General features: G+C 46.1%; 1 protein-coding gene across 2 annotated transcripts in view; it reads right to left on the bottom strand.

Moving 5' to 3' along the window:
* LOC134949305 (cytochrome P450 2C18-like) overlaps positions 1–27,575 on the bottom strand; it is a 117,388-nt gene that overhangs the window by 7,294 nt on the left and 82,519 nt on the right. For both annotated transcript variants that reach the window (XM_063937803.1, XM_063937802.1), the window contains exon 8: positions 27,332–27,473. In XM_063937803.1, the coding sequence (XP_063793873.1) occupies positions 27,332–27,473 (142 nt within the window). The remainder of the gene's footprint in view (positions 1–27,331; positions 27,474–27,575) is intronic.

Here is a 27,575-nt window from a genome sequence, read left to right as displayed (position 1 = left end):
TCCGGTATATCGCAGCAGGATTCTTTTTCAAGGAGATGGTCTCCTTGAAAAAGAATCCTGCTGCGATTCGAAACGCGTTGGAGTATAAGAAGAACCAAGCTAACACCGAGGACACCAAGGACACGAAGCCAGCCGCCGCCAGCGCCCGAATACCGGAAGTAAACATCGCAACTTCCGGTTTGACGAACGGAGCAGCGGCTAAACAGTGCGGCTAAGAGGAGGAGATCGTGAGTTACAGCACTTGAACGCTGTTAGAGACACCAAAAGCCTCCGGCCGCATCTGCATAGGGTAAGTCAGGGAAAGATTCCATTATAAAAGAACAGACTGCACCCTTCCATAAAAGTGTCCACAAGCTCCACAATTTTTTCAAAAAGGAGCTGTAAACATTGCACTTCTCCCCTTTCCTATTCCCTCCCCTTTTTATTTTTATTTTACTTTCTATTTTTATTTTCATTTTATTTATTTATATATATATATAATTTTTTATATATATATTTTTTCACATCATATAAATTCTCACTTTTTTCTGAACACTACACATTTGCACACATAAGTGATGTCCAAGGCGATGAGACTGAGCCAGGTACTGGAGTTTATACCCCTTGGTCTGTGATGACTGGATGTTGCATCTCTGTGAGTACACACCCCGCTGGATTGAGTGTTCAGATCAGCTGTGAGTTAGCTGAAGCAAATGGTTCATCAGGAGAGTAATTCTACAATGCACTGCTGATTTCTGGCTTTGCTTAGTAGTGCACTGGGAGTAAATGCTGTTAACTAGAAGCACTGTGAGACTGCTGGAGACTGAAGACTGGAACTGGAACGGAACTACTGGGACCTGTAGTTCCACAGGTCCAATTCACAGGGGATACTCTGAAGACAGAGGACTGAAGCCAGGAGACGCCTGTTCACAGGAAGTGATGCGATGGAGAATGCAGATTCCTGACAATATGTACACTGCTGGTCACCAAAATGCTGCACTGTCCTACTCTAGTATATACTGCTCACAATAATGCAGCACAGAGATACAAGATACACAGCAATGTCCTACTGTACTGTACTACTATAATACTGGTGGTCCCCAGTATGCAGCACACTGAGCACAGATATTTGCAGCACACTGAGCACAGGTATTTGCAGCACACTGAGCACAGATTATGGAGCTTTTCAGGGAGAGAACGCTGCCACGTCCTCTCCGTTCAATCTCCAATGCACAAGTGAAAATGGCGGCGACGCTCCTTATATAGAATACTAATCTCGCGAGAATCTGACAGGAGGATGATGACGTTCGGGCGCGTTCTGGTTAACCGAGCAAGGCGGGAAGATCCGAGGCTGCCTCAGAACCATGTAAAATGGATGAAGTTTGGGGGGGTTCGAATCCCGAGGAACCGAACCCGCTCATCTCTACCTTTAAGTCACTTGAAATAGTGACTCCTAAATCCCTTTCCTCCTCAGTAGTTTCAATTATAGTACCCTTGATACTATATTTAGCCTCTGGATTTTTGAGACCTAAGTGCATGATTTTCCATTTTTTAGCATTAACCTGTAGTTGCCACGTTCTTTACCATTTCTCACGCCTACCTAGGTCATCAATCATTTGTTTTACCCTTCCCGGTGTGTCTACCCTGTTGCATATCTTTGTATCATCTGCAAAAAGGCATACTTTTCCTTCAATACCATTTGTAATGTCACCAACAAAGATATTAAAGAAAACTGGTCAAAGTACAGATCCCTGGGGTACTCCACTGGTAACATTTCCCTCCATAGATTGCACTCCATTTACTACAACTGTCCGTTTCATATCCCACAACTAGGTTCTTATACTGTGTATACTCAGTGCCAATTTCCTACAGTGGGGCAAAAAAGTATTTGGACAGCCACCTATTGTGCAAGTTGACCAACTTAGAAAGATGAGAGAGGTCTGTAATTTCCATCATAGGTACACTTCAACTGTGAGAGACAGAATCTGAAAAAAAAACCCTAGGAAATCATATTGTATGATTTTTAAACAATTTACTTGTATATTCTTGTGGAAAATAAATATTTGGACACCTACTAAGTAGCAAGATTTCTGTCTCTCACAGACCTGCTACTTCTTCTTTAAGAAGCTCTTCTATCCTCCACTTGTTACCTGTATTAATGGCACCTGTTTGAACTGGTAATCTGTATAAAAGACACCTGTCCACACCCTCAAAAAGTCAGACTGCTACCTCTCCACCATGGCCAAGACCAGGGAGCTGTCTAAGGACACCAGGGACAAAATTGTAGAGCTGCGCAAGGCTGGGATGAGCTACTCGACAATAGGCAAGCAGTTTGGTGAGAAGAGATCAACTGTTGGCACAATTATAAAAAAAATGGAAGAAATACAAGATCACTGACAATCTCCCACGACCTGGGGCTCCATGCAAGATCTCACCTCGTGGGGTATCAATGATCTTCAGAACAGTGAGGAATCAGCCCAGAACTACATGGGGGGACCTGGTCAATGACCTCAAGAGAGCTGGGAACACAGTCACAAAGGTTACCATTAGTAACACACTACGTCATCATGGATTGAAATCCTGCAGCGCTCAAATGGTCCCCTTGCTTAAACCAGCACATGTCCAGGCCCGTCTAAAGTTTGCCAGTGACCATCTGGATAATCCAGAGGAGGATTGGGAGAATGTAATGTGGTCAGATGAAAGCAAAATAGAACTTTTTGATATAAACTCCACTCACCGTGTTTGGAGGTAGAAGAATAATGAATTGCATCCCAAGTACACCATACCCACTGTGAAGCATGGGGGTGGAAACATCATGCTTTGGGGCTGCTTTTCCTCAAAAGGGACAGGACGACTGATCCATATTAAGGAGAGGATGAATGGGGCCATGTATCGTGAGTTTTTGGCCAAAAACCTCCTTACCTCAGTAAGAGCATTGAAGATGGAACGTGGCTGGGTCTTCCAGCACGACAATGTCTCCAAACACACCGCCCGGGCAACTGAGGAGTGGCTTCGTAAGAAGCATTTCAAGGTCCTGGAGTGGCCTAGCCAGTCTCCAGACCTCAACCCAATAAAAAAATCTGTGGAGGGAGTTGAAAGTCCGTGGTGCCCGGCAACAGCCCAAAAACATGACAGATCTAGAGAAAATCTGCATGGAAGAGTGGGCCAAAATACCTGCTACAGTGTGTGCAAACCTGGTCAAGAACTACAGGAAATGTTTGACCTCTGTAATTGCCAACCGAGGTTATATTACAAAGCATTGAGTTAAACTTTTTGATTTTCCAAATATTTATTTTAAGCAAGAATATGCAAATAAATTGTTTAAAAATCATACAATGTGTTTCCTAGTTTGTTTTTTTTCAAATTCTCACAGTTGAAGTGTACCTATGATGTAAATTACAGACATCTCTAATCTTTTTATGTGGGTCAACTTGCACAATCGGTGGTTGTCCAAATACTTTTTTGCCCCACTGTATATTTTTACAATTTTTCAAATTATAAATATTCAATATGTGCTACAGAGTACACATCAAGCTGGTAATCAAGTTCCTCCCAAACCCTTTGTAGCAAGGATGGGGGCAGTTTCTGTAATGGTTGATCTGATGTGCATGTGCAGGTCAAGCAGCACTGTTGCAAGTGGCAATACAAACACACAATTCCCACAAGAAGAGATCACAGAGGGTGAGATCTGGGGAATCTCTGGTCAACATAGCAGATCTTGATCCACTGCATGGCCAACCCATCTTTGTGGCAACCAATTATTGAGGAGATATCGCCAAACATCATTATGGTAATGAGTAGGATCACCATCCTGTTAAAGATGAAGTCAGCACTGTCTTCTTCCAGCTGTGGAAAGAGCCATAGTTTTGGCATGTCAAGGTAGGTAGCTACTGTCACAGTGGCTTCAGAAAATAAAAAGGGTCCTTAAATCTTTATATTAGAAATGGCACAGAAGACTTTGACTTTGGAGGAATCACGTTCATGTTGCAAGAATGCATGGGGATTTTCAGTACCAAAAACTCTCACGTTATGTTTCCCTGTAATGTGGAATGCTGCTTTCTCCCTAAAAAATTACTTTTCAGAGCAATCGTCTTGCCCGAGCAGATTGTAACAGAAGGATACTCACAGGACTAAGGGTTCTATTTACCAAGCCGTGGATGGAGATAAAGTTGATGGAGATAAACTACCAACCAATCAGGTCCTAATTGTCATTTTTCAAACCCAGCCTAAGACATTGCAGTTAGGAGCTGATTGGCTGCTGAGTTATCTCCATCCATTTTATCTCCATTTAAGGCTTAGTAAATAGACCCCTAAGTCACTGTTCTTCATAGCTTGCAGCATCATTTACAGTTGTTTCCGCAGAATCCGCCATACAGTTTTCTGTGGGATATGAACTGATTTGCCTGCTCGATAGTTGGTTTTCTGGGGGCTCCTTGTGAGAATTGCTCTTACATGCTCCACTTCTTCTTCCCCTATTGATGAATGTTCAGTTGATTTTTGCTTGCAAATGCAGCTCATGTCTTGAAATTGTGAATACCACTTCCAAAGTTACTTACCGCTGAGTGGGTCTCTGCCAAATTTTGTCCAAAAATGCTGTTGAACGCATTTTCAGACTTGTTTGTATGAAAATTAAGGACACAAAATGATTTATGCTCTCTGCTAGTCACTATTTTTCTCAGCTGGATCCTGACGAATGGTAGCGGAATCAATGTGGAATTGGCAGCCGGCAGTGGCATAGAGCACTGTGACGGGGACATGGTGTAATCGTGGGTGGCACGACCATGCCCCTTATTTAAATTGCTGCGTGGGCAATCTTGTCAGAGCCCAAAATCAGCGCTGGCTGATTTACACGCAATATATGAGCGAAAGGGTGCATGAATGCATTATACACAGGTGCAGCCGTATAAACTCCTGGAAATTTGGTGAGTTTTGATCAGAGAAGTGCGGAAAAGATAGGCAGGTGAGGCACTGCCTCACCTGTCATAGACTTTTTACTTTTGGCTAAAAAAATTATAAGAATAATGCAAAGAAGATATTTCAAACATTCTGTATATTTTTCATATACTTTATACAGTCAAAACTCTGGCACAAACATTAGTTTGACAGGAAAGACTCTGCCTCAACTGCCTCACCCCACCGCACATCACTGGCAAGGAGAGAGAGATAGGGAGAGAGAGCAAGAGAGACCTCAGGCAGACAGAGAGAGAGACCTGAGTCCTAAGGAAGAGACAGAGGGAAAGTGAGACATCTGGGTCAGAGAGTGAGAGAGACCTTGGACAGAGAGAGAAGGTAGGAGAGAGATCTGGGGTCGAGAGAGGGTGAGGGAGTCCTGAGGAAGAGAAAGAGAGACATGGGGAAGAGGGAGAAAGAAATAGGGGAGAGGGGGGGAGACATGGGAGAGAGAGAGAAAGACATGGAGGAGAGACAAACACAGAAGAGTATATGAAGAACAATAAAAGAACTGATTGTGTAGTATGTCTTTTCTTTCTTAATGGGGTGTGTGTTTATGGGATCCTCTTTTATGAGGGTCTCAGAATGATAATGAGGAAATCCACCATACTCATGTAAAAATGTGTGTATATCCTCTTATACTGGTATCTTTGGGTATTGTGTCCCTGAATGGATCCTCCTTGGGTAGACATAGGGGTGGAAAAGTGGTACTACCAATCGTCTAGTAAGTTCTGTACAAATCGATTCTCCCGCTCTGTGATATATCTTCTACTTTAACATGTACTGGTGTGAGTACCGTACTCACATCTGTTTATGAGGCTAAACACCCCTCATTTTCACTTTTCCCGAGGACTTAAGAGAACCACGTCTACTCAAGGAGGATCCATTCTACAAAAGGAAGATTCATGCTACACGATCAGTTCTTTTATTGTTTTTCATTTTGAGGGACGTTGGACTCAAGAGAGACACAGGAGTTACCATTGAGGGCCATCATGCATGACTAAACTGTACAAAAAACATATCAAATCATATAACAGGATCACAGGAAGTTTATGATAATATAAGTTTAATCTGAAGACACATTTAATATACAAAGAGAACACTCCAATGAGACTGTGACTTTTATATTAATTTAAGTCTTCCAGTTTTATTGAAACATTCTTTTCCTATTCTGAAACATTGTTGTATTATAAGCTGGATGTCGTGATTTAATCAGTATATGTCTTTTATGATTATGTGAATTGATATTTAAAGTGATATTGATATCAATATTAATTATATGAGACTAAGTACATTAAAAATAATTATAAAAAAAGTTTAAGTCTGTTTGCGCTCTCTATTCTCTCTTTTGTCTAGATTCAGTACCCTGGCAGACTACAGTTTACACTACAGCCTGCACTGTGGAACTTTGCTAAATTGTGCTCGTTTGATTTAGAGCCATAAATCATTGCCTACACACCTTAGTTGCAGCTCCCTATGGAGAGAAAGACACACTTACATAGCAAAACAGTAACACATGTAAAACTGTGGCCATGCCTACTCAAAATGTGAAGAAAGTCCCAGTCCCAACCTCAGTTTTTACAGTTAAAGGGACAGCTCCGCTATTCCTACAGGGCAAAGAGATCTGTTCAACATTAAGGTGGTCATTCCGAGTTGTTCGCTAGCTGCTTTCGGTCGCAGCGCGGCGATTAGGTAAAAAAGCGGCATTTCTGCGTGTGCGTATGGTGCGCAGTGCGCATGCGCGACGTACTTTCACACAAGACTATGCAGTTTCACACAAGGTCTAGTGACGCTTTTCAGTTGCACTACTGGCCGCAGAGTGATTGACAGGAAGTGGGTGTTTCTGGAGGAAACTGACCGTTTTCGGGGAGTGAGTGAAAAAACGCAGGCGTGTCGGATAAAAATGCAGGCGTGCCTGGGAAAATGGGGGAGTGGCTGGCCGAACGCAGGGCGTGTTTGTGACGTCAAAACAGGAACTAAATAGTCTGAAGTGATCGTAAGGTAGGAGTAGGTCTGCAGCTACTCAGAAACTGCTTGATAAAATTTAGATGCCGTTCTGCGATCCTTTTGGTCGCACTTCTGCTAAGCTAAGATACACTCCCAGAGGGCGGCGGCTTAGTGTTTGCACTGCTGCTAAAAGCAGCTAGCGAGCGATCAACTCGGAATGAGGGCCTAAGTGCCTTCAACTGCAATAGGCAGCAGTGTTGTTATCTGGGACAGAATCACTCCGGTCCTCATTGCTACTGTGCCATATTCAGTTAACCTTTTCAATACTGGAAATTGCAGAAACACTCAGCAAAACCCTGAGAATAATATTGTATGTAATTGTCTCTCTCTACTTGCTCTCTCTGCATTTGATATGCACCGACGAAAGCCTGGCCAGGGAAGATTCCAAGGATATTCAATTAATACAGGATTCTTTATTTGAAGGGTATTTATGTTTTACAGGACTCACTGCCCATAATGTTATTATCTATTATTACCATCTTGTTTACAATAGTTTAAAATTTTTATTGTATACTTGTTATTACTATCCATCCAGTCTAGGAAACGCGCCATAAGTAGAGAGTTTTACAGCTTAAGCCATTAACAAAGTTAACTCTTTGAGGAATGGGCCACTTATTGGTACAATTGATGGTCTAGTAAAGCTAAAGCTCATAAACAGAGTTATTTTAGTGAGATATTATTTGCACTATTGCTATCGAGGTCATAGGGGGTCATTCCAAGTTGATCGCTCGCTGCAGATTTTCGCAGCGCTGCGATCAGGTGAAAAAACTGCATTTCTGTGCATGCGTATGACCCACAATGCGCACGCGCGACGTACGGGTACAGAGCCCTTTGTGGTTGTGCTCAGGTTCTAGCAAAGTTTTCCTTCGCACTGACGGCCGCAAGAAGATTGACAGGAAGGGGGCATTACTGGGTGTCAACTGACCGTTTTCAGGGAGTGTTTGCAAAAAGGCAGGCGTGTCCGAAAAAACGCAGGCGTGGCTGGGCGTTAGCTGGGCGGGTGTACAGTATGACGTCAAATCCGGACACGAATAGGCTGAAGTGATCACAAGTGCTGAGTAGGTTCAGAGCTACTCAGGAACTGCACAAACTGTTTTTGCAGAGCTTGGTTGCACATGCGTTCGCACTACTGCTAAGCTAAAATACACTCCTCAGTGGGCGGCGGCATAGCGTTTGCACGGCTGCTAAAACTAGCTAGCGAAGGATCAACTCGGAATGACCCCCATAATACTACTGAGTCGTTAGTAGTGATGTGCGGGTTCGGTTCGTCGGAATCCGAACCCGCCCGAACTTCTCCTTTTTTTGCACGGTTCCGAGCAATTTGGATTCTCCCACCTTGCTCGGTTAACCCGAGCGCGCCCGAACGTCATCATCCCGCTGTCGGATTCTCGCGAGATTGATATTCTATATAAAGAGATGCGCGTCGCCGCCTTTTTTCACTCGTGCATTGGAGATGATCGTGAGAGGACGTGGCTGGCGTCATCTCAGTTTCTATGTTCAGGGGGCTGCAAATATCTGTGCTAAGCCTCAGTGTGCTGCAAATATCTACGTTCTCTGCCTGAAAAACGCTCCATATCTGTGCTCAGTGTGCTGCAAATATCTGTGCTCACACTGCTTTATTGTGGGGACTGGGGACCAGCAGTATTATATAGGAGGAGTACAGTGCAGTTTTGCTGACCAGTGACCACCAGTATTATACGTTCTCTGCCTGAAAAACGCTCCATATCTGTGCTCAGTGTGCTGCAAATATCTGTGCTCACACTGCTTTATTGTGGGGACTGGGGACCAGCAGTATTATATAGGAGGAGTACAGTGCAGTTTTGCTGACCAGTGACCACCAGTATTATACGTTCTCTGCCTGAAAAACGCTCCATATCTGTGCAGCATTGTAGTACTGTATATGTAGTAGGAGTACAGTGCATAATTTTGCTGACCACCAGTATATAATATATAGCAGTATGGTACAGTAGGCTACTGCTCTACCTACCTCTGTGTCGTCAAGTATACTATCCACCCATACCTGTGGTGCATTTCAGTTTTGCACAGTTTGCTGACCACCAGTATATAATATATAGCAGTATGGTACAGAAGGCCACTGCTCTACCTACCTATGTGTCGTCAAGTATACTATCCATCCATACCTGTGGTGCATTTCAGTTTTGCACAGTTTGCTGACCACCAGTATATAATATATAGCAGTACGGTACAGTAGGCCACTGCTCTACCTACCTCTGTGTCGTCAAGTATACTATCCATCCATACCTGTGGTGCATTTCAGTTTTGCACAGTTTGCTGACCACCAGTATAAAATATATAGAAGTACGGTACAGAAGGCCACTGCTCTACCTACCTCTGTGTCGTCAAGTATACTATCCATCCATATATGTGGTGCATTTCAGTTTTGCAGTTTGCTGACCACCAGTATATAATATATAGCAGTACGGTACAGTAGGCCACTGCTCTACCTACCTCTGTGTCGTCAAGTATACTATCCATCAATACCTGTGGTGCATTTCAGTTTTGCACAGTTTGCTGTCCACCAGTATATAATATATAGCAGTACGGTACAGTAGGCCACTGCTCTACCTACCTCTGTGTCGTCAAGTATACTATACATCCATACCTGTGGTGCATTTCAGTTTTGCACAGTTTGCTGACCACCAGTATATAATATATAGCAGTACGGTACAGAAGGCCACTGCTCTACATACCTCTGTGTCGTCATACCTCTGTGTCATCCATACCTGTGGTGCATTTCAGTTATGCACAGTTTGCTGACCACCAGTATATAATATATAGCAGTACGGTACAGAAGGCCACTGCTCTACCTACCTCTATGTCGTCAAGTATACTATCCATCCATTCCTGTGGTGCATTTCAGTTGTGCGCAGTATATATAGTAGTAGGCCATTGCTATTGATACTGGCATATAATTCCACACATTAAAAAATGGAGAACAAAAATGTGGAGGGTAAAATAGGGAAAGATCAAGATCCACTTCCACCTCGTGCTGAAGCTGCTGCCACTAGTCATGGCCGAGACGATGAAATGCCATCAACGTCATCTGCCAAGGCCGATGCCCAATGTCATAGTACAGAGCATGTAAAAAACAAAAAACAAAAGTTCAGTAAAATGACCCAAAAATCTAAATTAAAAGCGTCTGATGACAGGCGTAAACTTGCCAATATGCCATTTACGACACGGAGTGGCAAGGAACGGCTGAGGCCCTGGCCTATGTTCATGGCTAGTGGTTCAGCTTCACATGAGGATGGAAGTGCTGGAAGGAGCACCCGCAGTCCAGTTCCTGATAGTCAAATTGAAGATGTCACTGTTGAAGTACACCAGGATGAGGATATGGGTGTTGCTGGCGCTGAGGAGGAAATTGACAAGGAGGATTCTGATGGTGAGGTGGTTTGTTTAAGTCAGGCACCCGGCGAGACACCTGTTGTCCGTGGGACGAATATGGCCATTGACATGCCTGGTCAAATTACAAAAAAAATCACCTCTTCGGTGTGGAATTATTTTAACACAAATGCGGACAACAGGTGTCAAGCCATGTGCCTTTGTCAAGCTGTAATAAGTAGGGGTAAGGACGTTAACCACCTCGGAACATCCTCCCTTATACGTCACCTGGAGCGCATTCATCAGAAATCATTGACAAGTTCAAAAACTTTAGCTGACAGCAGAAGCAGTCCACTGACAACTAAATCCCTTCCTCTTGTAACCAAGCTCCTGCAAACCACACCACGAACTCCCTCAGTGTCAATTTCCTCCTTACACAGGAAAGCCAATAGTCCTGCAGGCCATGTCACTGGCAAGTCTGACGAGTCCTCTCCTGCCTGGGATTCCTCCGATACATCCTTGAGTGTAACGCCTACTGCTGCTGGCGCTGCTGTTGTTGCTGCTGGGAGTCGATCATCATCCCAGAGGGGAAGTCTGAAGACCACTTGTACTACTTCCAGTAAGCAATTGACTGTCCAACAGTCCTTTGCGAGGATGATGAAATATCACAGCAGTCATCCTGGTGCAAAGCGGATAACTCAGGCCTTGGCAGCCTGGGTGGTGAGAAACGTGTTTCCGGTATCCATTGTTAATTCACAGGAAACTAGAGACTTGCTTGAGGTACTGTGTCCCCGGTACCAAATACCATCTAGGTTCCATTTCTCTAGGCAGGCGATACCGAGAATGTACACAGACCTCAGAAAAAGAGTCACCAGTGTCCTAAAAAATGCAGTTGTAACCAATGTCCACTTAACCACGGACATGTGGACAAGTGGAGCAGGGCAGACTCAGGACTATATGACTGTGACAGCCCACTGGGTAGATGTATTGCCTCCCGCAGCAAGAACAGCAGCGGCGGCACCAGTAGCAGCATATCGCAAACGCCAACTCGTTCCTAGGCAGGCTACGCTTTGTATCACCGCTTTCCAGAAGAGGCACACAGCTGACAACCTCTTACGGAAACTGAGGAACATCATCGCAGAATGGCTTACCCCAATTGGACTCTACTGGGGATCGGCCAACGCCACCAATATTGTGTGTGCATTACATGTGGGCGAATTCCAGCACGTCCCATGTTTTGCACATACATTGAATTTGGTGGGGCAGAATTATTTAAAAAACGACAGGGGCGTGCAAGAGATGCTGTCGGTGTCGTGAAGAATTGCGGGACACTTTCGGCATTCAGCCACCGCGTGCCGAAGACTGGAGCACCAGAAAACACTCCTGAACCTGCCCCGCCATCATCTGAAGCAAGAGGTGGCCACGAGGTGCAATTCAACCCTCTATATGCTTCAGAGGATGGAGAAGCAGCAAAAGGCCATTCAAGCCTATACAGCGACCTACGATATAGGCAAAGGAGGGGGAATGCACCTGAATCAAGCGCAGTGGAGAATGATTTTAATGTTGTGCAAGGTTCTGCAACCCTTTGAACTTGCCACACGTGAAGTCAGTTCAGACACTGCCAGCCTGAGTCAGGTCATTCCCCTCATCAGGCTTTTGCAGAAGAAGCTGGAGACATTGAAGGAGAAGCTAAAACAGAGCGATTCCGCTAGGCATGTGGGACTTGTGGATGGAGCCCTTAATTCGCTTAACCAGGATTCACGGGTGGTCAATCTGTTGAAATCAGAGCACTACATTTTGGCCACCGTGCTCGATCCTAGATTTAAAACCTACGTTGTATCTCTCTTTCCGGCAGACACAAGTCTGCAGAGGTTCAAAGACCTGCTGGTGAGAAAATTGTCAAGTCAAGCGGAACGTGACCCGTCAACAGTTCCTCCTTCACATTCTCCCGCAACTGGGGGTGCGAGGAAAAGGCTAAGAATTCCGAACCCACCCGCTGGCGGTGATGCAGGGCAGTCTGGAGCAAGTGCTGACATCTGGTCCGGACTGAAGGACCTGCCAACGATTACTGACATGTCGTCTACTGTCACTGCATATGATGCTGTCACCATTGAAAGAATGGTGGAGGATTATATGAGTGACCGCATCCAAGTAGGCACGTCAGACAGTCCGTACGTATACTGGCAGGAAAAAGAGGCAATTTGGAGGCCCTTGCAGAAAATTTACTCACCGATAATTCTATTTCTCGTAGTCCGTAGTGGATGCTGGGAACTCCGTAAGGACCATGGGGAATAGACGGGCTCCGCAGGAGACTGGGCACTCTAAAAAAAGATTAGGTACTATCTGGTGTGCACTGGCTCCTCCCTCTATGCCCCTCCTCCAGACCTCAGTTAGGGAAACTGTGCCCGGAAGAGCTGACATTACAAGGAAAGGAAATTTTTAATCCAGGGTAAGACTCATACCAGCCACACCAGTCACACCGTACAACTTGTTATAACCTTACCCAGTTAACATTATGAACAACAACTGAGCCTCACTAAACGGATGGCTCATAACAATAACCCTTAGTTAAGCAATAACTATATACACGTATTGCAGAGAGTCCGCACTTGGGACGGGCGCCCAGCATCCACTACGGACTACGAGAAATAGAATTACCGGTGAGTAAATTCGTATTTTCTCTGACGTCCTAGTGGATGCTGGGAACTCCGTAAGGACCATGGGGATTATACCAAAGCTCCCAAACGGGCGGGAGAGTGCGGATGACTCTGCAGCACCGAATGAGCAAACACAAGGTCCTCCTCAGCCAGGGTATCAAACTTGTAGAACTTTGCAAATGTGTTTGAACCCAACCAAGTAGCAGCTCGGCAAAGCTGTAATGCAGAGACCCCTCGGGCAGCCGCCCAAGAAGAGCCCACCTTCCTCGTGGAATGGGCTTTTACCGATTTTGGATGCGGCAATCCAGCCGCAGAATGAGCCTGCTGAATCGTGCTACAGATCCAGCGAGCAATAGTTTGCTTTGAAGCAGGAGCACCCAGCAAAGCCCTGACTACGTCCAGCAACTTGGAGTCCTCCAAGTCCCTAGTAGCCGCAGACATCACAATAGGTTGGTTCAAATGAAACGATGACACCACCTTTGGGAGAAATTGGGGACGAGTCCTCAATTCTGCCCTATCCATATGGAAGATCAGATATGGGCTTTTACATGACAAAGCCGCCAATTCCGACACACGCCTAGCCGATGCCAAGGCCAACAGCATGACCACTTTCCACGTGAGATATTTTAGTTCCACGGTTTTAAGTGGCTTAAACCAGTGTGATTTCAGGAAATCCAACACAACGTTAAGATCCCAGAGTGCCACTGGTGGCACAAAAGGGGGCTGGATATGCAGCACTCCCTTTACAAAAGTCTGAACCTCAGGCAGTGAAGCCAGTTCTCTTTGAAAGAAAATGGATAGGGCCGAAATCTGGACCTTTATGGACCCCAATTTTAGGCCCATAGTCACCCCTGACTGTAGGAAGTGCAGGAATCGACCCAGCTGGAATTCCTCCGTAATGGCCTTCCTGGCCTCACACCAAGCAACATACTTCCGCCATATACGGTGATAATGTTTTGCTGTCACGTCTTTCCTAGCTTCTATCAGCGTAGGAATAACTTCATCTGGAATGCCTCTTTCCGCTAGGATCTGGCGTTCAACCGCCATGCCGTCAAACGCAGCCGCGGTAAGTCTTGGAACAGACAGGGCCCTTGTTGCAGCAAGTCCTGTCTGAGAGGCAGAGGCCATGGGTCCTCTGTGCGCATTTCTTGCATTTCCGGGTACCAAGTCCTTCTTGGCCAGTCCGGAACAATGAGTATTGTTCTTATTCCTCTCTTTCTTACTATTCTCAGTACTTTTGGTATGAGAGGAAGAAGAGGAAACACATATACCGACTGGTACACCCACGGTGTCACTAGGGCGTCCACAGCTATCGCCTGAGGGTCCCTTGACCTGGCGCAATAACGTTTTAGCTTTTTGTTGAGGCGGGATGCCATCATGTCCACCTGTGGCAGTTCCCATCGGTTTGCAATCAGTTGGAAAACTTCTTGATGAAGTCCCCACTCTCCCGGGTGGAGGTCGTGTCTGCTGAGGAAGTCTGCTTCCCAGTTGTCCACTCCCGGAATGAACACTGCTGATAGTGCTTGCACGTGATTCTCCGCCCATCGAAGAATCTTTGTGGCTTCCACCATTGCCATCCTGCTTCTTGTGCCGCCCTGGCGGTTTACATGGGCGACCATCGTGATGTTGTCTGACTGAATCAGCACTGGCCGGTTTTGAAGCAAAGGCTCTGCTTGACTCAGGGCGTTGTAAATGGCCCTTAGTTCCAGTATATTTATGTGTAGAGAAGTCTCCAGACTTGACCACAGCCCTTGGAAGTTTCTTCCCTGAGTGACTGCCCCCCACCCTCGGAGGCTTGCATCCGTGGTCACCAGGGCCCAGTCCTGTATGCCGAACCTGCGGCCCTCGAGAAGGTGAGCACTCTGCAGCCACCACAGAAGAGACACCCTGGCCCTTGGGGACAGGGTGATGAGCCGATGCATCTGGAGATGCGATCCGGACCACTTGTCCAACAGATCCCACTGAAAGATCCTTGCATGAAACCTGCCGAAGGGAATGGCTTCGTATGAAGCCACCATCTTTCCCAGGACTCGCGTGCAGTGATGCACCGATACCTGTTTTGGTTTCAGGAGGTCCCTGACCAGAGATGCTAATTTCTGGGCCTTCTCCACCGGGAGAAACACCTTCTTCTGTTCTGTGTCCAGAATCATGCCCAGGAAAAGCAGACGCGTCGTAGGAATCAGCTGCGACTTTGGAACATTCAGAATCCAACCGTGCTGTAGTAACACTTCCTGAGAGAGTGTTACGCTGATAAATAACTGCTCCCTGGACCTCGCCTTTATGAGGAGATCGTCCAAGTACGGGATAATTATAACTCCCTTCTGCCGAAGGAGTATCATCATTTCGGCCATTACCTTGGTAAATATTTTCGGTGCTGTGGACAGGCCAAACGGCAACGTCTGGAATTGGTAATGACAGTCCTGTACCACAAATCTGAGGTACTCCTGGTGAGGTAGGTAAATGGGGACATGCAAGTAAGCATCTTTGATGTCCAGCGACACCATAAAATCCCCCTCTTCCAGGCTTGCAATCACCGCTCTGAGCGATTCCATTTTGAACTTGAAATTCTTTATATAAGTGTTCAAGGACTTTAAATTCAGAATGGGTCTCACCGAACCGTCCGGTTTCGGTACCACAAACATTGTGGAATAGTAACCCCTTCCCTGTTGAAGGAGGGGGACCCTGACAATCACTTGCTGGAGGTACAGCTTGTGAATTGCCGCCAGCACTACCTCCCTTTCCATGGGGGAAGCTGGTAAGGCTGATTTGAGGTAACGGCGGGGGGGAGTCGCTTCGAATTCCAGTTTGTATCCCTGAGATACAATTTGTATAGCCCAGAGATCCACCTGTGAGCGAACCCACTGGCTGCTGAAGTTTCGGAGACGTGCCCCCACCGCACCTGGCTCCGCCTGTGGAGCCCCAACGTCATGCGGTGGACTTAGTGGAAGCAGAGGAGGACTTTTGTTCCTGGGAACTGGTTGCATGGTGCAGCTTCTTACCTCTACCCCTGCCTCTGGCAAGAAAGGATGCACCCCTGACCCTCTTGCCTTTTTGGGAACGAAAGGACTGCATTTGATAATACGGTGCTTTCTTAGGCTGTGAGGAAACCTGAGGCAAGAAAGTGGACTTTCCAGCTGTCGCTGTAGACACGAAGTCCGACAGACCGTCCCCAAACAATTCCACACCCTTATAAGGCAAAACCTCCATGTGTTTTTTAGAATCAGCATCTCCTGTCCATTGCCGAGTCCATAAGACCCTCCTGGCAGAAATGGACATAGCATTAATTCTAGATCCCAGCAGGCAAATGTCCCTCTGAGTATCTCGCATATATAAGACGACGTCTTTGATATGGCCCAGGGTTAGCAAAACAGTATCTCTGTCGAGGGAATCTATGTCGTCTAACAGAGTATCTGTCCACGCTGCTACAGCACTACACATCCAGGCTGAAGCAATAGCAGGTCTCAGTAGAGTACCAGAGTGTGTATACATCGACTTCAGGATAGCTTCCTGCTTTCTATCCGCAGGCTTCTTTAGGGCGGCTGTATCCTGAGACAGCAGGGCCACCTTTTTAGATAAGCGTGTCAGCGCCTTGTCCACCCTAGGGGATGTTTCCCAACGTAACCTGTCCGTTGGCGGGAAAGGGTACGCCATCAGTAACCTCTTAGAAATCACTAGTTTCTTATCAGGGGAACTCCACGCTTCTTCACACAATTCATTTAATTCATCAGATGGGGGAAATGTCACTGGCTGCTTTTTCTCCCCAAACATATAAACCCTTTTGGTATTAACCGGGTTACTCTCAGAAATGTGTAATACATCTTTCATTGCAATAATCATGTATCGGATGGCCTTAGTCATTTTAGACTGTAAATGTGCCTCATCATCGTCGACACTGGAGTCGGACTCCGTGTCGGCATCAGTGTCGACCATCTGAGCTAGAGGGCGTTTATGAGCCCCAGATGGTTTCTGAGTCGCCTGGGCAGGGGCGGGCTGAGACCCCGGCTGTCCCAAGGCTGCAGCGTCATCAAACCTTTTATTTAAGGAGTTTACATTGTCATTTAAGACCTTCCACATATCCATCCAATCTGGTGTCGGCCCCGACGGGGGCGATACCACACTTATCTGCCCTTGCTCCGCCTCCACGTAACCTTCCTCATCAAACATGTCGACACAGCCGTACCGACACACCGCACACACACAGGGAATGCTCAGACTGAGGACAGGACCCCAAAAAGTCCTTTGGGGAGACAGAAAGAGAGTATGCCAGCACACACCACAGCGCTATATAACACAGGGATTTACACTGCTAATAAGTGATTTTCCCAATAGCTGCTTGTCTGTATCGATTTGCGCCTAAATTTATGTGCCCCCCCTCTCTTTTTAACCCGTCTTGTACCTGGATACTGCAGGAGAGAGCCTGGGGAGCGTGCTTCCAGCGGAGCTGTGAAGGGAAAATGGCGCTGGTGTGCTGAGAAAGAAGGCCCCGCCACCTCAGTGGCAGGCTTCTGTCCCACTTTCAGTGTATAATAATGGCGGGGGGTTTTTACATATATACAGTGCTAGACTGTATATATAGAGATGTGCACCGGAAATTTTTCGGTTTTGTGTTTTGGTTTTGGGTTCGGTTCCGCGGCCGTGTTTTGGGTTCGAACGCGTTTTGGCAAAACCTCACCGAATTTTTTTTGTCGGATTCGGGTGCGTTTTGGATTCGGGTGTTTTTTTCAAAAAACCCTAAAAAACAGCTTAAATCATAGAATTTGGGGGTCATTTTGATCCCAAAGTATTATTAACCTCAATAACTATAATTTCCACTCATTTTCAGTCTATTCTGAACACCTCACACCTCACAATATTATTTTTAGTCCCAAAATGTGCACAGAGGTCGCTGGATGACTAAGCTCAGCGACCCAAGTGGCCAACACAAACACCTGGCCCATCTAGGAGTGGCACTGCAGTGTCACGCAGGATGGCCCTTCCAAAAAACACTCCCCAAACAGCACATGACGCAAAGAAAAAAAGAGGCGCAATGAGGTAGCTGTGTGACTAAGCTCAGCGACCCAAGTGGCCGACACAAACACCTGGCCCATCTAGGAGTGGCACTGCAGTGTCAGGCAGGATGGCCCTTCCAAAAAATACTCCCCAAACAGCACATGACGCAAAGTAGAAAAAAAAGAGGCGCAATGAGGTAGCTGTGTGACTAAGCTCAGCGACCCTAGTGGCCGACACAAACACCTGGCCCATCTAGGAGTGGCACTGCAGTGTCAGGCAGGATGGCCCTTCCAAAAAACACTCCCCAAACAGCACATGACGCAAAGAAAAAAAGAGGCGCAATGAGGTAGCTGTGTGACTAAGCTCAGCGACCCAAGTGGCCGACACAAACACCTGGCCCATCTAGGAGTGGCACTGCAGTGTCAGGCAGGATGGCCCTTCCAAAAAACACTCCCCAAACAGCACATGACGCAAAGAAGAAAAAAAAGAGGCGCAATGAGGTAGCTGTGTGACTAAGCTCAGCGACCCTAGTGGCCGACACAAACACCTGGCCCATCTAGGAGTGGCACTGCAGTGTCACGCAGGATGGCCCTTCCAAAAAACACTCCCCAAACAGCACATGACGCAAAGAAAAAAAAGGCACAATGAGGTAGCTGTGTGAGTAAGCTCAGCGACCCTAGTGGCCGACACAAACACCTGGCACATCTAGGAGTGTCACTGCAGTGTCACGCAGGATGGCCCTTCAAAAAAACACTCCCCAAACAGCACATGACGCAAAGAAAAAAAGAGGCGCAATGAGGTAGCTGTGTGACTAAGCTCAGCGACCCAAGTGGCCGACACAAACACCTGGCCCATCTAGGAGTGGCACTGCAGTGTCAGGCAGGATGGCCCTTCCAAAAAATATTCCCCAAACAGCACATGACGCAAAGAAAAAAAGAGACGCAATGAGGTAGCTGTGTGAGTAAGCTAAGCGACCCTAGTGGCCGACACAAACACCTGGCCCATCTAGGAGTGGCACTGCAGTGTCACGCAGGCTGGCCCTTCCAAAAAACACTCCCCAAACAGCACATGACGCAAAGAAAAATGAAAGAAAAAAGAGGTGCAAGATGGAATTGTCCTTGGGCCCTCCCACCCACCCTTATGTTGTATAAACAGGACATGCACACTTTAACCAACCCATCATTTCAGTGACAGGGTCTGCCACACGACTGTGACTGAAATGACGGGTTGGTTTGGACCCCCACCAAAAAAGAAGCAATTAATCTCTCCTTGCACAAACTGGCTCTACAGAGGCAAGATGTCCACCTCATCATCATCCTCCGATTCATCACCTTGTACATCCCCCTCCTCACAGATTATCAATTCGTCCCCACTGGAATCCACCATCACAGCTCCCTGTGTACTTTGTGGAGGCAATTGCTGCTGGTGAATGTCTCCATGGAGGAATTGATTATAATTCATTTTAATGAACATCATCTTCTCCACATTTTCTGGAAGTAACCTCGTACGCCGATTGCTGACAAGGTGAGCGGCGGCACTAAACACTCTTTCGGAGTACACACTTGTGGGAGGGCAACTTAGGTAGAATAAAGCCAGTTTGTGCAAGGGCCTCCAAATTGCCTCTTTTTCCTGCCAGTATACGTACGGACTGTCTGACGTGCCTACTTGGATGCGGTCACTCATATAATCCTCCACCATTCTTTCAATGGGGAGAGAATCATATGCAGTGCCAGTAGACGACATGTCCGTAATCGTTGGCAGGTCCTTCAGTCCGGACCAGATGTCAGCATCAGCAGTCGCTCCAGACTGCCCTGCATCACCGCCAGCGGGTGGGCTCGGAATTCTGAGCCTTTTCCTCGCACCCCCAGTTGCGGGAGAATGTGAAGGAGGAGATGTTGACAGGTCGCGTTCCGCTTGACTTGACAATTTTCTCACCAGCAGTTCTTTGAACCCCTGCAGACTTGTGTCTGCCGGAAAGAGAGATCCAAGGTAGGTTTTAAATCTAGGATCGAGCACGGTGGCCAAAATGTAGTGCTCTGATTTCAACAGATTGACCACCCGTGAATCCTTGTTAAGCGAATTAAGGGCTCCATCCACAAGTCCCACATGCGTAGCGGAATCGCTCTGTGTTAGCTCCTCCTTCAATGTCTCCAGCTTCTTCTGCAAAAGCCTGATGAGGGGAATGACCTGACTTAGGCTGGCAGTGTCTGAACTGACTTCACATGTGGCAAGTTCAAAAGGTTGCAGAACCTTGCACAACGTTGAAATCATTCTCCACTGCGCTTGAGACAGGTGCATTCCACCTCCTATATCGTGCTCAGTTGTATAGGCTTGAATGGCCTTTTGCTGCTCCTCCAACCTCTGAAGCATATAGAGGGTTGAATTCCACCTCGTTACCACTTCTTGCTTCAGATGATGGCAGGGCAGGTTCAGGCGTTTTTGGTGTTGCTCCAGTCTTCTGTACGTGGTGCCTGTACGCCGAAAAGTGACCCGCAATTCTTCTGGCCACCGACAGCATCTCTTGCACGCCCCTCTCGTTTTTTAAATAATTCTGCACCACCAAATTCAAGGTATGTGCAAAACATGGGACGTGCTGGAATTTGCCCATATTTAATGCACACACAATATTGCTGGCGTTGTCCGATGCCACAAATCCACAGGAGAGTCCAATTGGGGTAAGCCATTCTGCGATGATCTTCCTCAGTTGCCGTAAGAGGTTTTTAGCTGTGTGCGTATTCTGGAAAGCGGTGATACAAAGCGTAGCCTGCCTAGGAAAGAGTTGGCGTTTGCGAGATGCTGCTACTGGTGCCGCCGCTGCTGTTCTTGCGGCGGGAGTCCATACATCTACCCAGTGGACTGTCACAGTCATATAGTCCTGAGTCTGCCCTGCTCCACTTGTCCACATGTCCGTGGTTAAGTGGACATTGGGTACAACTGCATTTTTTAGGACACTGGTGAGTCTTTTTCTGAGGTCTGTGTACATTTTCGGTATCGCCTGCCTAGAGAAATGGAACCTAGATGGTATTTGGTACCGGGGACACAGTACCTCAAACAAGTCTATAGTTGGCTCTGCAGTAATGATGGATACCGGAACCACGTTTCTCACCGCCCAGGATGCCAAGGCCTCAGTTATCCGCTTTGCAGCAGGATGACTGCTGTGATATTTCATCTTCCTCGCAAAGGACTGTTGGACAGTCAATTGCTTGGTGGAAGTTGTAAAAGTGATCTTACGACTTCCCCTCTGGGATGACCATCGACTCCCAGCAGCAACAACAGCAGCGCCAGCAGCAGTAGGCGTTACACTCAAGGATGCATCGGAGGAATCCCAGGCAGGAGAGGAATCGTCAGAATTGCCAGTGGCATGGCCTGCAGGACTATTGGCATTCCTGGGGAAGGAGGAAATTGACACTGAGGGAGTTGGTGGGGTGGTTTGCGTGAGCTTGGTTACAAGAGGAAGGGATTTACCGGTCAGTTGACTGCCTCCGCTGTCGCCCATAGTTTTTGAACTTGTCACTGACTTATGATGAATGCGCTGCAGGTGACGTATAAGGGAGGATGTTCCGAGGTGGTTAACGTCCTTACCCCTACTTATTACAGCTTGACAAAGGCAACACACGGCTTGACAAATGTTGTCCGCATTTCTGTTGAAATACTTCCACACCGAAGAGCTGATTTTTTTGGTATTTTCACCAGGCATGTCAATGGCCATATTCCTCCCACGGACAACAGGTTTCTCCCCGGGTGCCTGACTTAAACAAACGACCTCACCATCAGAATCCTCCTGGTCAATTTCCTCCCCAGCGCCAGCAACACCCATATCCTCCTCATCCTGGTGTACAACACTGACATCTTCAATCTGACTATCAGGAACTGGACTGCGGGTGCTCCTTCCAGCACTTGCAGGGGGCGTGCAAATGGTGGAAGGCGCATGCTCTTCACGTCCAGTGTTGGGAAGGTCAGGCATCGCAACCAACACAATTGGACTCTCCTTGTGGATTTGTGATTTCGAAGAACGCACAGTTCTTTGCTGTGCTTTTGCCAGCTTAAGTCTTTTCATTTTCCTAGCGAGAGGCTGAGTGCTTCCATCCTCATGTGAAGCTGAACCACTAGCCATGAACATAGGCCAGGGCCTCAGCCGTTCCTTGCCTCTCCGTGTGGTAAATGGCATATTGGCAAGTTTACGCTTCTCCGACGACGATTTTATTTTAGATTTTGGAGTCCTTTTTTTACTGATATTTGGTGTTTTGGATTTTACATGCTCTGTACTATGACATTGGGCATCGGCCTTGGCAGACGACGTTGATGGCATTTCATCGTCTCGGCCATGACTAGTGGCAGCAGCTTCAGCACGAGGTGGAATTCGATCTTGATCTTTCCCTATTTTTGGAACCTCAACATTTTTGTTCTCCATATTTTAATAGGCACAACTAAAAGGCACCTCAGGTAAACAATGGAGATGGATGGATGGATACTAGTATACTTATGGATGACGAGTGACTGCCGACACAGAGGTAGCTACAGCCGTGGACTACCGTACTGCGTCTGCTAGTATAGACTGGATGATAATGATATAAAAAATATATATATATATCACTACTGCAGGACAGGTATATATTATATAATGACGGACCTGCTGGACACTGTCAGCAGCAGACTCCTAAACTACTAGTATGAAGAAGATAGAAAAAAAAACCCCACCACAGGTAGGTATACAATTATGGACGAGCACTGCCGACACAGAGGTAGCTACAGCCGTAGACTACCGTACTGCGTCTGCTAGTATAGACTGGATGATAATGATATAAAAAATATATATATATCACTACTGCAGGACAGGTATATATTATATAATGACGGACCTGCTGGACACTGTCAGCAGCAGACTCCTAAACTACTAGTATGAAGAAGATAGAAAAAAAAACCTCACCACAGGTAGGTATACAATTATGGACGAGACGAGCACTGCCGACACAGAGGTAGCTACAGCCGTGGACTACCGTACTGCGTCTGCTAGTATAGACTGGATGATAATGATATAAAAAATAAATATATATCACTACTGCAGGACAGGTATATATTATATAATGACGGACCTGCTGGACACTGTCAGCAGCAGACTCCTAAACTACTAGTATGAAGAAGATAGAAAAAAAAACCCCACCACAGGTAGGTATACAATTATGGACGAGCACTGCCGACACAGAGGTAGCTACAGCCGTAGACTACCGTACTGCGTCTGCTAGTATAGACTGGATGATAATGATATAAAAAAAATATATATATCACTACTGCAGGACAGGTATATATTATATAATGACGGACCTGCTGGACACTGTCAGCAGCAGACTCCTAAACTACTAGTATGAAGAAGATAGAAAAAAAAAACCCACCACAGGTAGGTATACAATTATGGACAAGCACTGCCGACACAGAGGTAGCTACAGCCGTGGACTACCGTACTGCGTCTGCTAGTATAGACTGGATGATAATGATATAAAAATATATATATATATCACTACTGCAGGACAGGTATATATTATATAATGACGGACCTGCTGGACACTGTCAGCAGCAGACTCCTAAACTACTAGTATGAAGAAGATAGGGAAAAAAAAACCCACCACAGGTAGGTATACAATTATGGACGAGCACTGCCGACACAGAGGTAGCTACAGCCGTGGACTACTGTACTGCGTCTGCTAGTATAGACTGGATGATAATGATATAAAAAATATATATATATCACTACTGCAGGTATATATTATAATATAATGAATGACGGACCTGCTGGACACTGTCTGTCAGCAGAATGCGTTTATAGAATAAAAAAAAAAACACCACACGAGTGTTTAACTTTTTCAGGCAGACAATATACTGGTGGTCACTGGTCAGTCACACTGGCAGCAAAAGTGTGCACTGTTATGTACTCCTGCTATAACTGCTCCCCAGTCTCCCCCACAATTAAGCTGTGTGAGCAGTGAGCACTCAGCACAGTCAGATATACATAGATGATATTATCATGCAGCACACTGAGGCTGAGCACAGATATGGTATGTGACTGTGTATCGTTTTTTTTCAGGCAGAGAACGGATTTTAAATAATAAATAAAACTGGTGGTCACTGGTCACTAGTATAACTATCAGCAAAACTCTGCACTCTCTGAGTACTCCTAATGCTCCCCAAAATTACTAAAATTAAATTACTAGTAAATCAAGTGTCTCACTCTCTATCTAAACGGAGAGGACGCCAGCCACGTCCTCTCCCTATCAATCTCAATGCACGTGTGAAAATGGCGGCGACGCGCGGCTCCTTATATAGAATCCGAGTCTCGCGATAGAATACGAGCCTCGCGAGAATCCGACAGCGGGATGATGACGTTCGGGCGCGCTCGGGTTAGCCGAGCAAGGCGGGAAGATCCGAGTCTGCCTCGGACCCGTGTAAAAAGGCTGAAGTTCGGGGGGGTTCGGATTCTGAGGAACCGAACCCGCTCATCTCTATGTATATATGTATGATTTTGTGCCAAAGGTATCTCAATTGCAGCCCAGGGCGCCCCCCCCCCCCCACCCAGCGCCCTGCACCCTACAGTGACCGGAGTGTGTAAGTGTGCTGGGAGCAATGGCGCACAGCTGCGGTGCTGTGCGCTACCTAAATGAAGACAGGAGTCTTCAGCCGCCGATTTTGACATCTTCCAGCTTCTGTTCTTCTGGCTCTGCAAGGGGGACGGCGGCGCGGCTCCGGGAACGGACGATCGAGGACAGGTGCCTTTGTTCGAACCCTCTGGAGCTAATGGTGTCCAGTAGCCTAAGAAGCACAAGCTAGCTGCAAGCAGGTAGGTTTGCTTCTCTCCCCTTAGTCCCACGTAGCAGTGAGTCTGTTGCCAGCAGAAACTCACTGAAAATAAAAAAATAAAAAATACTTTCTTTTCTAGTAAGATCAGGAGAGCCCACTAGGAGCACCCAGCTCTGGCCGGGCACAGATTCTAACTGAGGTCTGGAGGAGGGGCATAGAGGGAGGAGCCAGTGCACACCAGATAGTTCCTAATCTTTTTTTAGAGTGCCCAGTCTCCTGCGGAGCCCGTCTATTCCCCATGGTCCTTACGGAGTTCCCAGCATCCACTAGGACGTCAGAGAAACTGGCTTTATTTAGTTGCCCCCCCCTCCAGTGTGTACTCCGAAAGAGTGTTTAGTGCAGCCGCTCACCTTGTCAGCAATCGGCGTACGAGATTACTTCCACAAAATGTGGAGAAGATGATGTTCATCAAAATGAATTATAATCAATTCCTCCGTGGAGACATTCACCAGCAATTGCCTCCAGAAAGTACACAGGGACCTGAGATGGTGGATTTCAGTGGGGACGAATTAATAATCTGTAAGGAGGGGGATGTACACAGTGAAAGGGGTGAGGAATCGGAGGATGATGATGATGATGATGATGATGATGATGATGAGGTGGACATCTTGCCTCTGTAGAGCCAGTTTGTGCAAGGAGAGATTGATTGCTTCTTTTTTGGTGGGGGCCCAAACCAACCAGTCATTTCAGTCACAGTCGTGTGGCAGACCCTGTGGCTGAAATGATGGGTTTGTTAAAGTGTGCATGTCCTGTTTATACAACATAAGGGTGGGTGGGAGGGCCCAAGGACAATTCCATCTTGCACCTCTTTTTTCTTTCATTTTTCTTTGCATCATGTGCTGTTTGGGGACTATTTTTTGAAGTGCCATCCTGTCTGACACTGCAGTGCCACTCCTAGATGGGCCAGGTGTTTGTGTCAGCCACTTGGGTCGCTTAGCTTAGTCACACAGCTACCTCATTGCACCTCTTTTTTTCTTTGCATCATGTGCTGTTTGGGGACAATTTTTTTAATCTGCCATCCTGTCTGACACTGCAGTGCCACTCCTAGATGGGCCAGGTGTTTGTGTCGGCCACTTGGGTCGCTTAGCTTAGTCATCCAGCGACCTCGGTGGAAATTTTAGGACTAAAAATAATATTGTGAGGTGTGAGGTGTTCAGAATAGACTGGAAATGAGTGGAAATTATGGTTATTGAGGTTAATAATACTATGGGATCAAAATGACCCCCAAATTCTATGATTTAAGCTGTTTTTGAGGGTTTTTGTAAAAAACACCCAAATCCAAAACACACACGAATCCGACTAAAATTTGCAGGGATGTTTTGCCAAAACGCGTCCGAATCCAAAACACGGCCGCTGAACCGAATCCAAAACCAAAACACAAAACCCGAAAAATGTCCGCTGCACATCACTAGTCGTTAGCGCAATGGCCAAGCTGAAATATAAAATGAGGTATATTGTAGAAATGAGCGGATTCGGTTTTACTCGGTTTTACTCGGTTCTCAAAACCGAACCTTATTGGCTCACGGATGTCACGTGTTTTGGATAGCCAATAAGATTCGGTTTTGAGAACCGAGTAAAACCAAGTAAAACCGAATCCGTATTGTTAACCACAGTGTGTCAATTCAATTCTTGTGTTATACTGTGCATATACTGTACCCTGTCTTTATTTAAAGTAGACTGAAAGTGACGGAGTGATCCAGTCTAATAAAACAGTTATCACTTCACCAACTGTCTCGTCATTGTATTGAAAAACTAAGGGAGTCTCCTGTCCCTCATTCATGGCGTAGGGTCCTGAAAAGAAAGTACAGTATGGCCCACACTGACATACGACACCACCACTAGGGGTGTTACATAACTACTTTTGCAAGCAAAGACCACAAAGCAATTTAGCTTCTAGCAGTGTACACTCTTGCAAATGGCACAGGTGTGCAAAGTTTATTATCATTAGTCATATTAATTTTTTTACTGTTCAATTAAATATACAGTAGCTGAAGCAGACCATGGGAATAGTGTGAGTAGATGAAGACGGGGTGGAAAGTCCACATCGACCTCCCTCCTATTTATTATTTTATATTGTTGATATACAGTAAACATTATCTTGTTTTGTTGCACTATGCTGTGAGTTACATGGCTTTTCATACTGGCTTTCACAAAGGAGAACTGACATTCTACCATTTCCAGGATATAAGGGGTAGATTTACTAAAGCTTCTTACAAAGGCAAGTGGAGATGTTGCCAATAGCAACCAATGAGATTCTGTCTATTATTTATTAGGATGCAATAGAGAAAAGACACCTAGAATCTGATGGGTTGCTAAGGGGCAACACGATCCTTGTTCATTTTTAGCAGTTTTACTAAATCTACCTCCAAGCCTCATACAAGTTGTTCAATTGAGATTTCTGAATTATTGCTGCAACTACAGATTTCTAGCAACATATTTTCAATAACTAAACTGTTAGCACTTCCTAACCTGCACAGTCGTAATGATCATACATTTCCACTAGATAGCTATAAATAATAACAGACATCATTAGTGACTACAGTATGACATGTTTGTACCTGTGGAAAATGGCATAAATGCATCATTCTTCTTCAAGCCACCATTCTCATCAAGAAAGTGTCCTGGGTCAAACTCATATGGGTTCTTGAACTTTGTGGGATCTTTCAGGACAGATGTAAGGGCTGTAATCACCAAGGTTCCCTGAAATTATATTTAACATTTCTTTTTTAACCTTCAGTATAGACACAACCTTTTGAAAATGTAATCATGGCATGTTTTAAAAGCACCAAGGGTTTGACATTT

This window comes from Pseudophryne corroboree, chromosome 8 (assembly GCF_028390025.1).
Source record: "Pseudophryne corroboree isolate aPseCor3 chromosome 8, aPseCor3.hap2, whole genome shotgun sequence".
In the NCBI taxonomy this organism is placed as follows: Eukaryota; Metazoa; Chordata; class Amphibia; order Anura; family Myobatrachidae; genus Pseudophryne; species Pseudophryne corroboree.
Note: the sequence above shows the minus strand (reverse complement) of the source record. Positions and strands in the feature narration are given on the sequence as shown.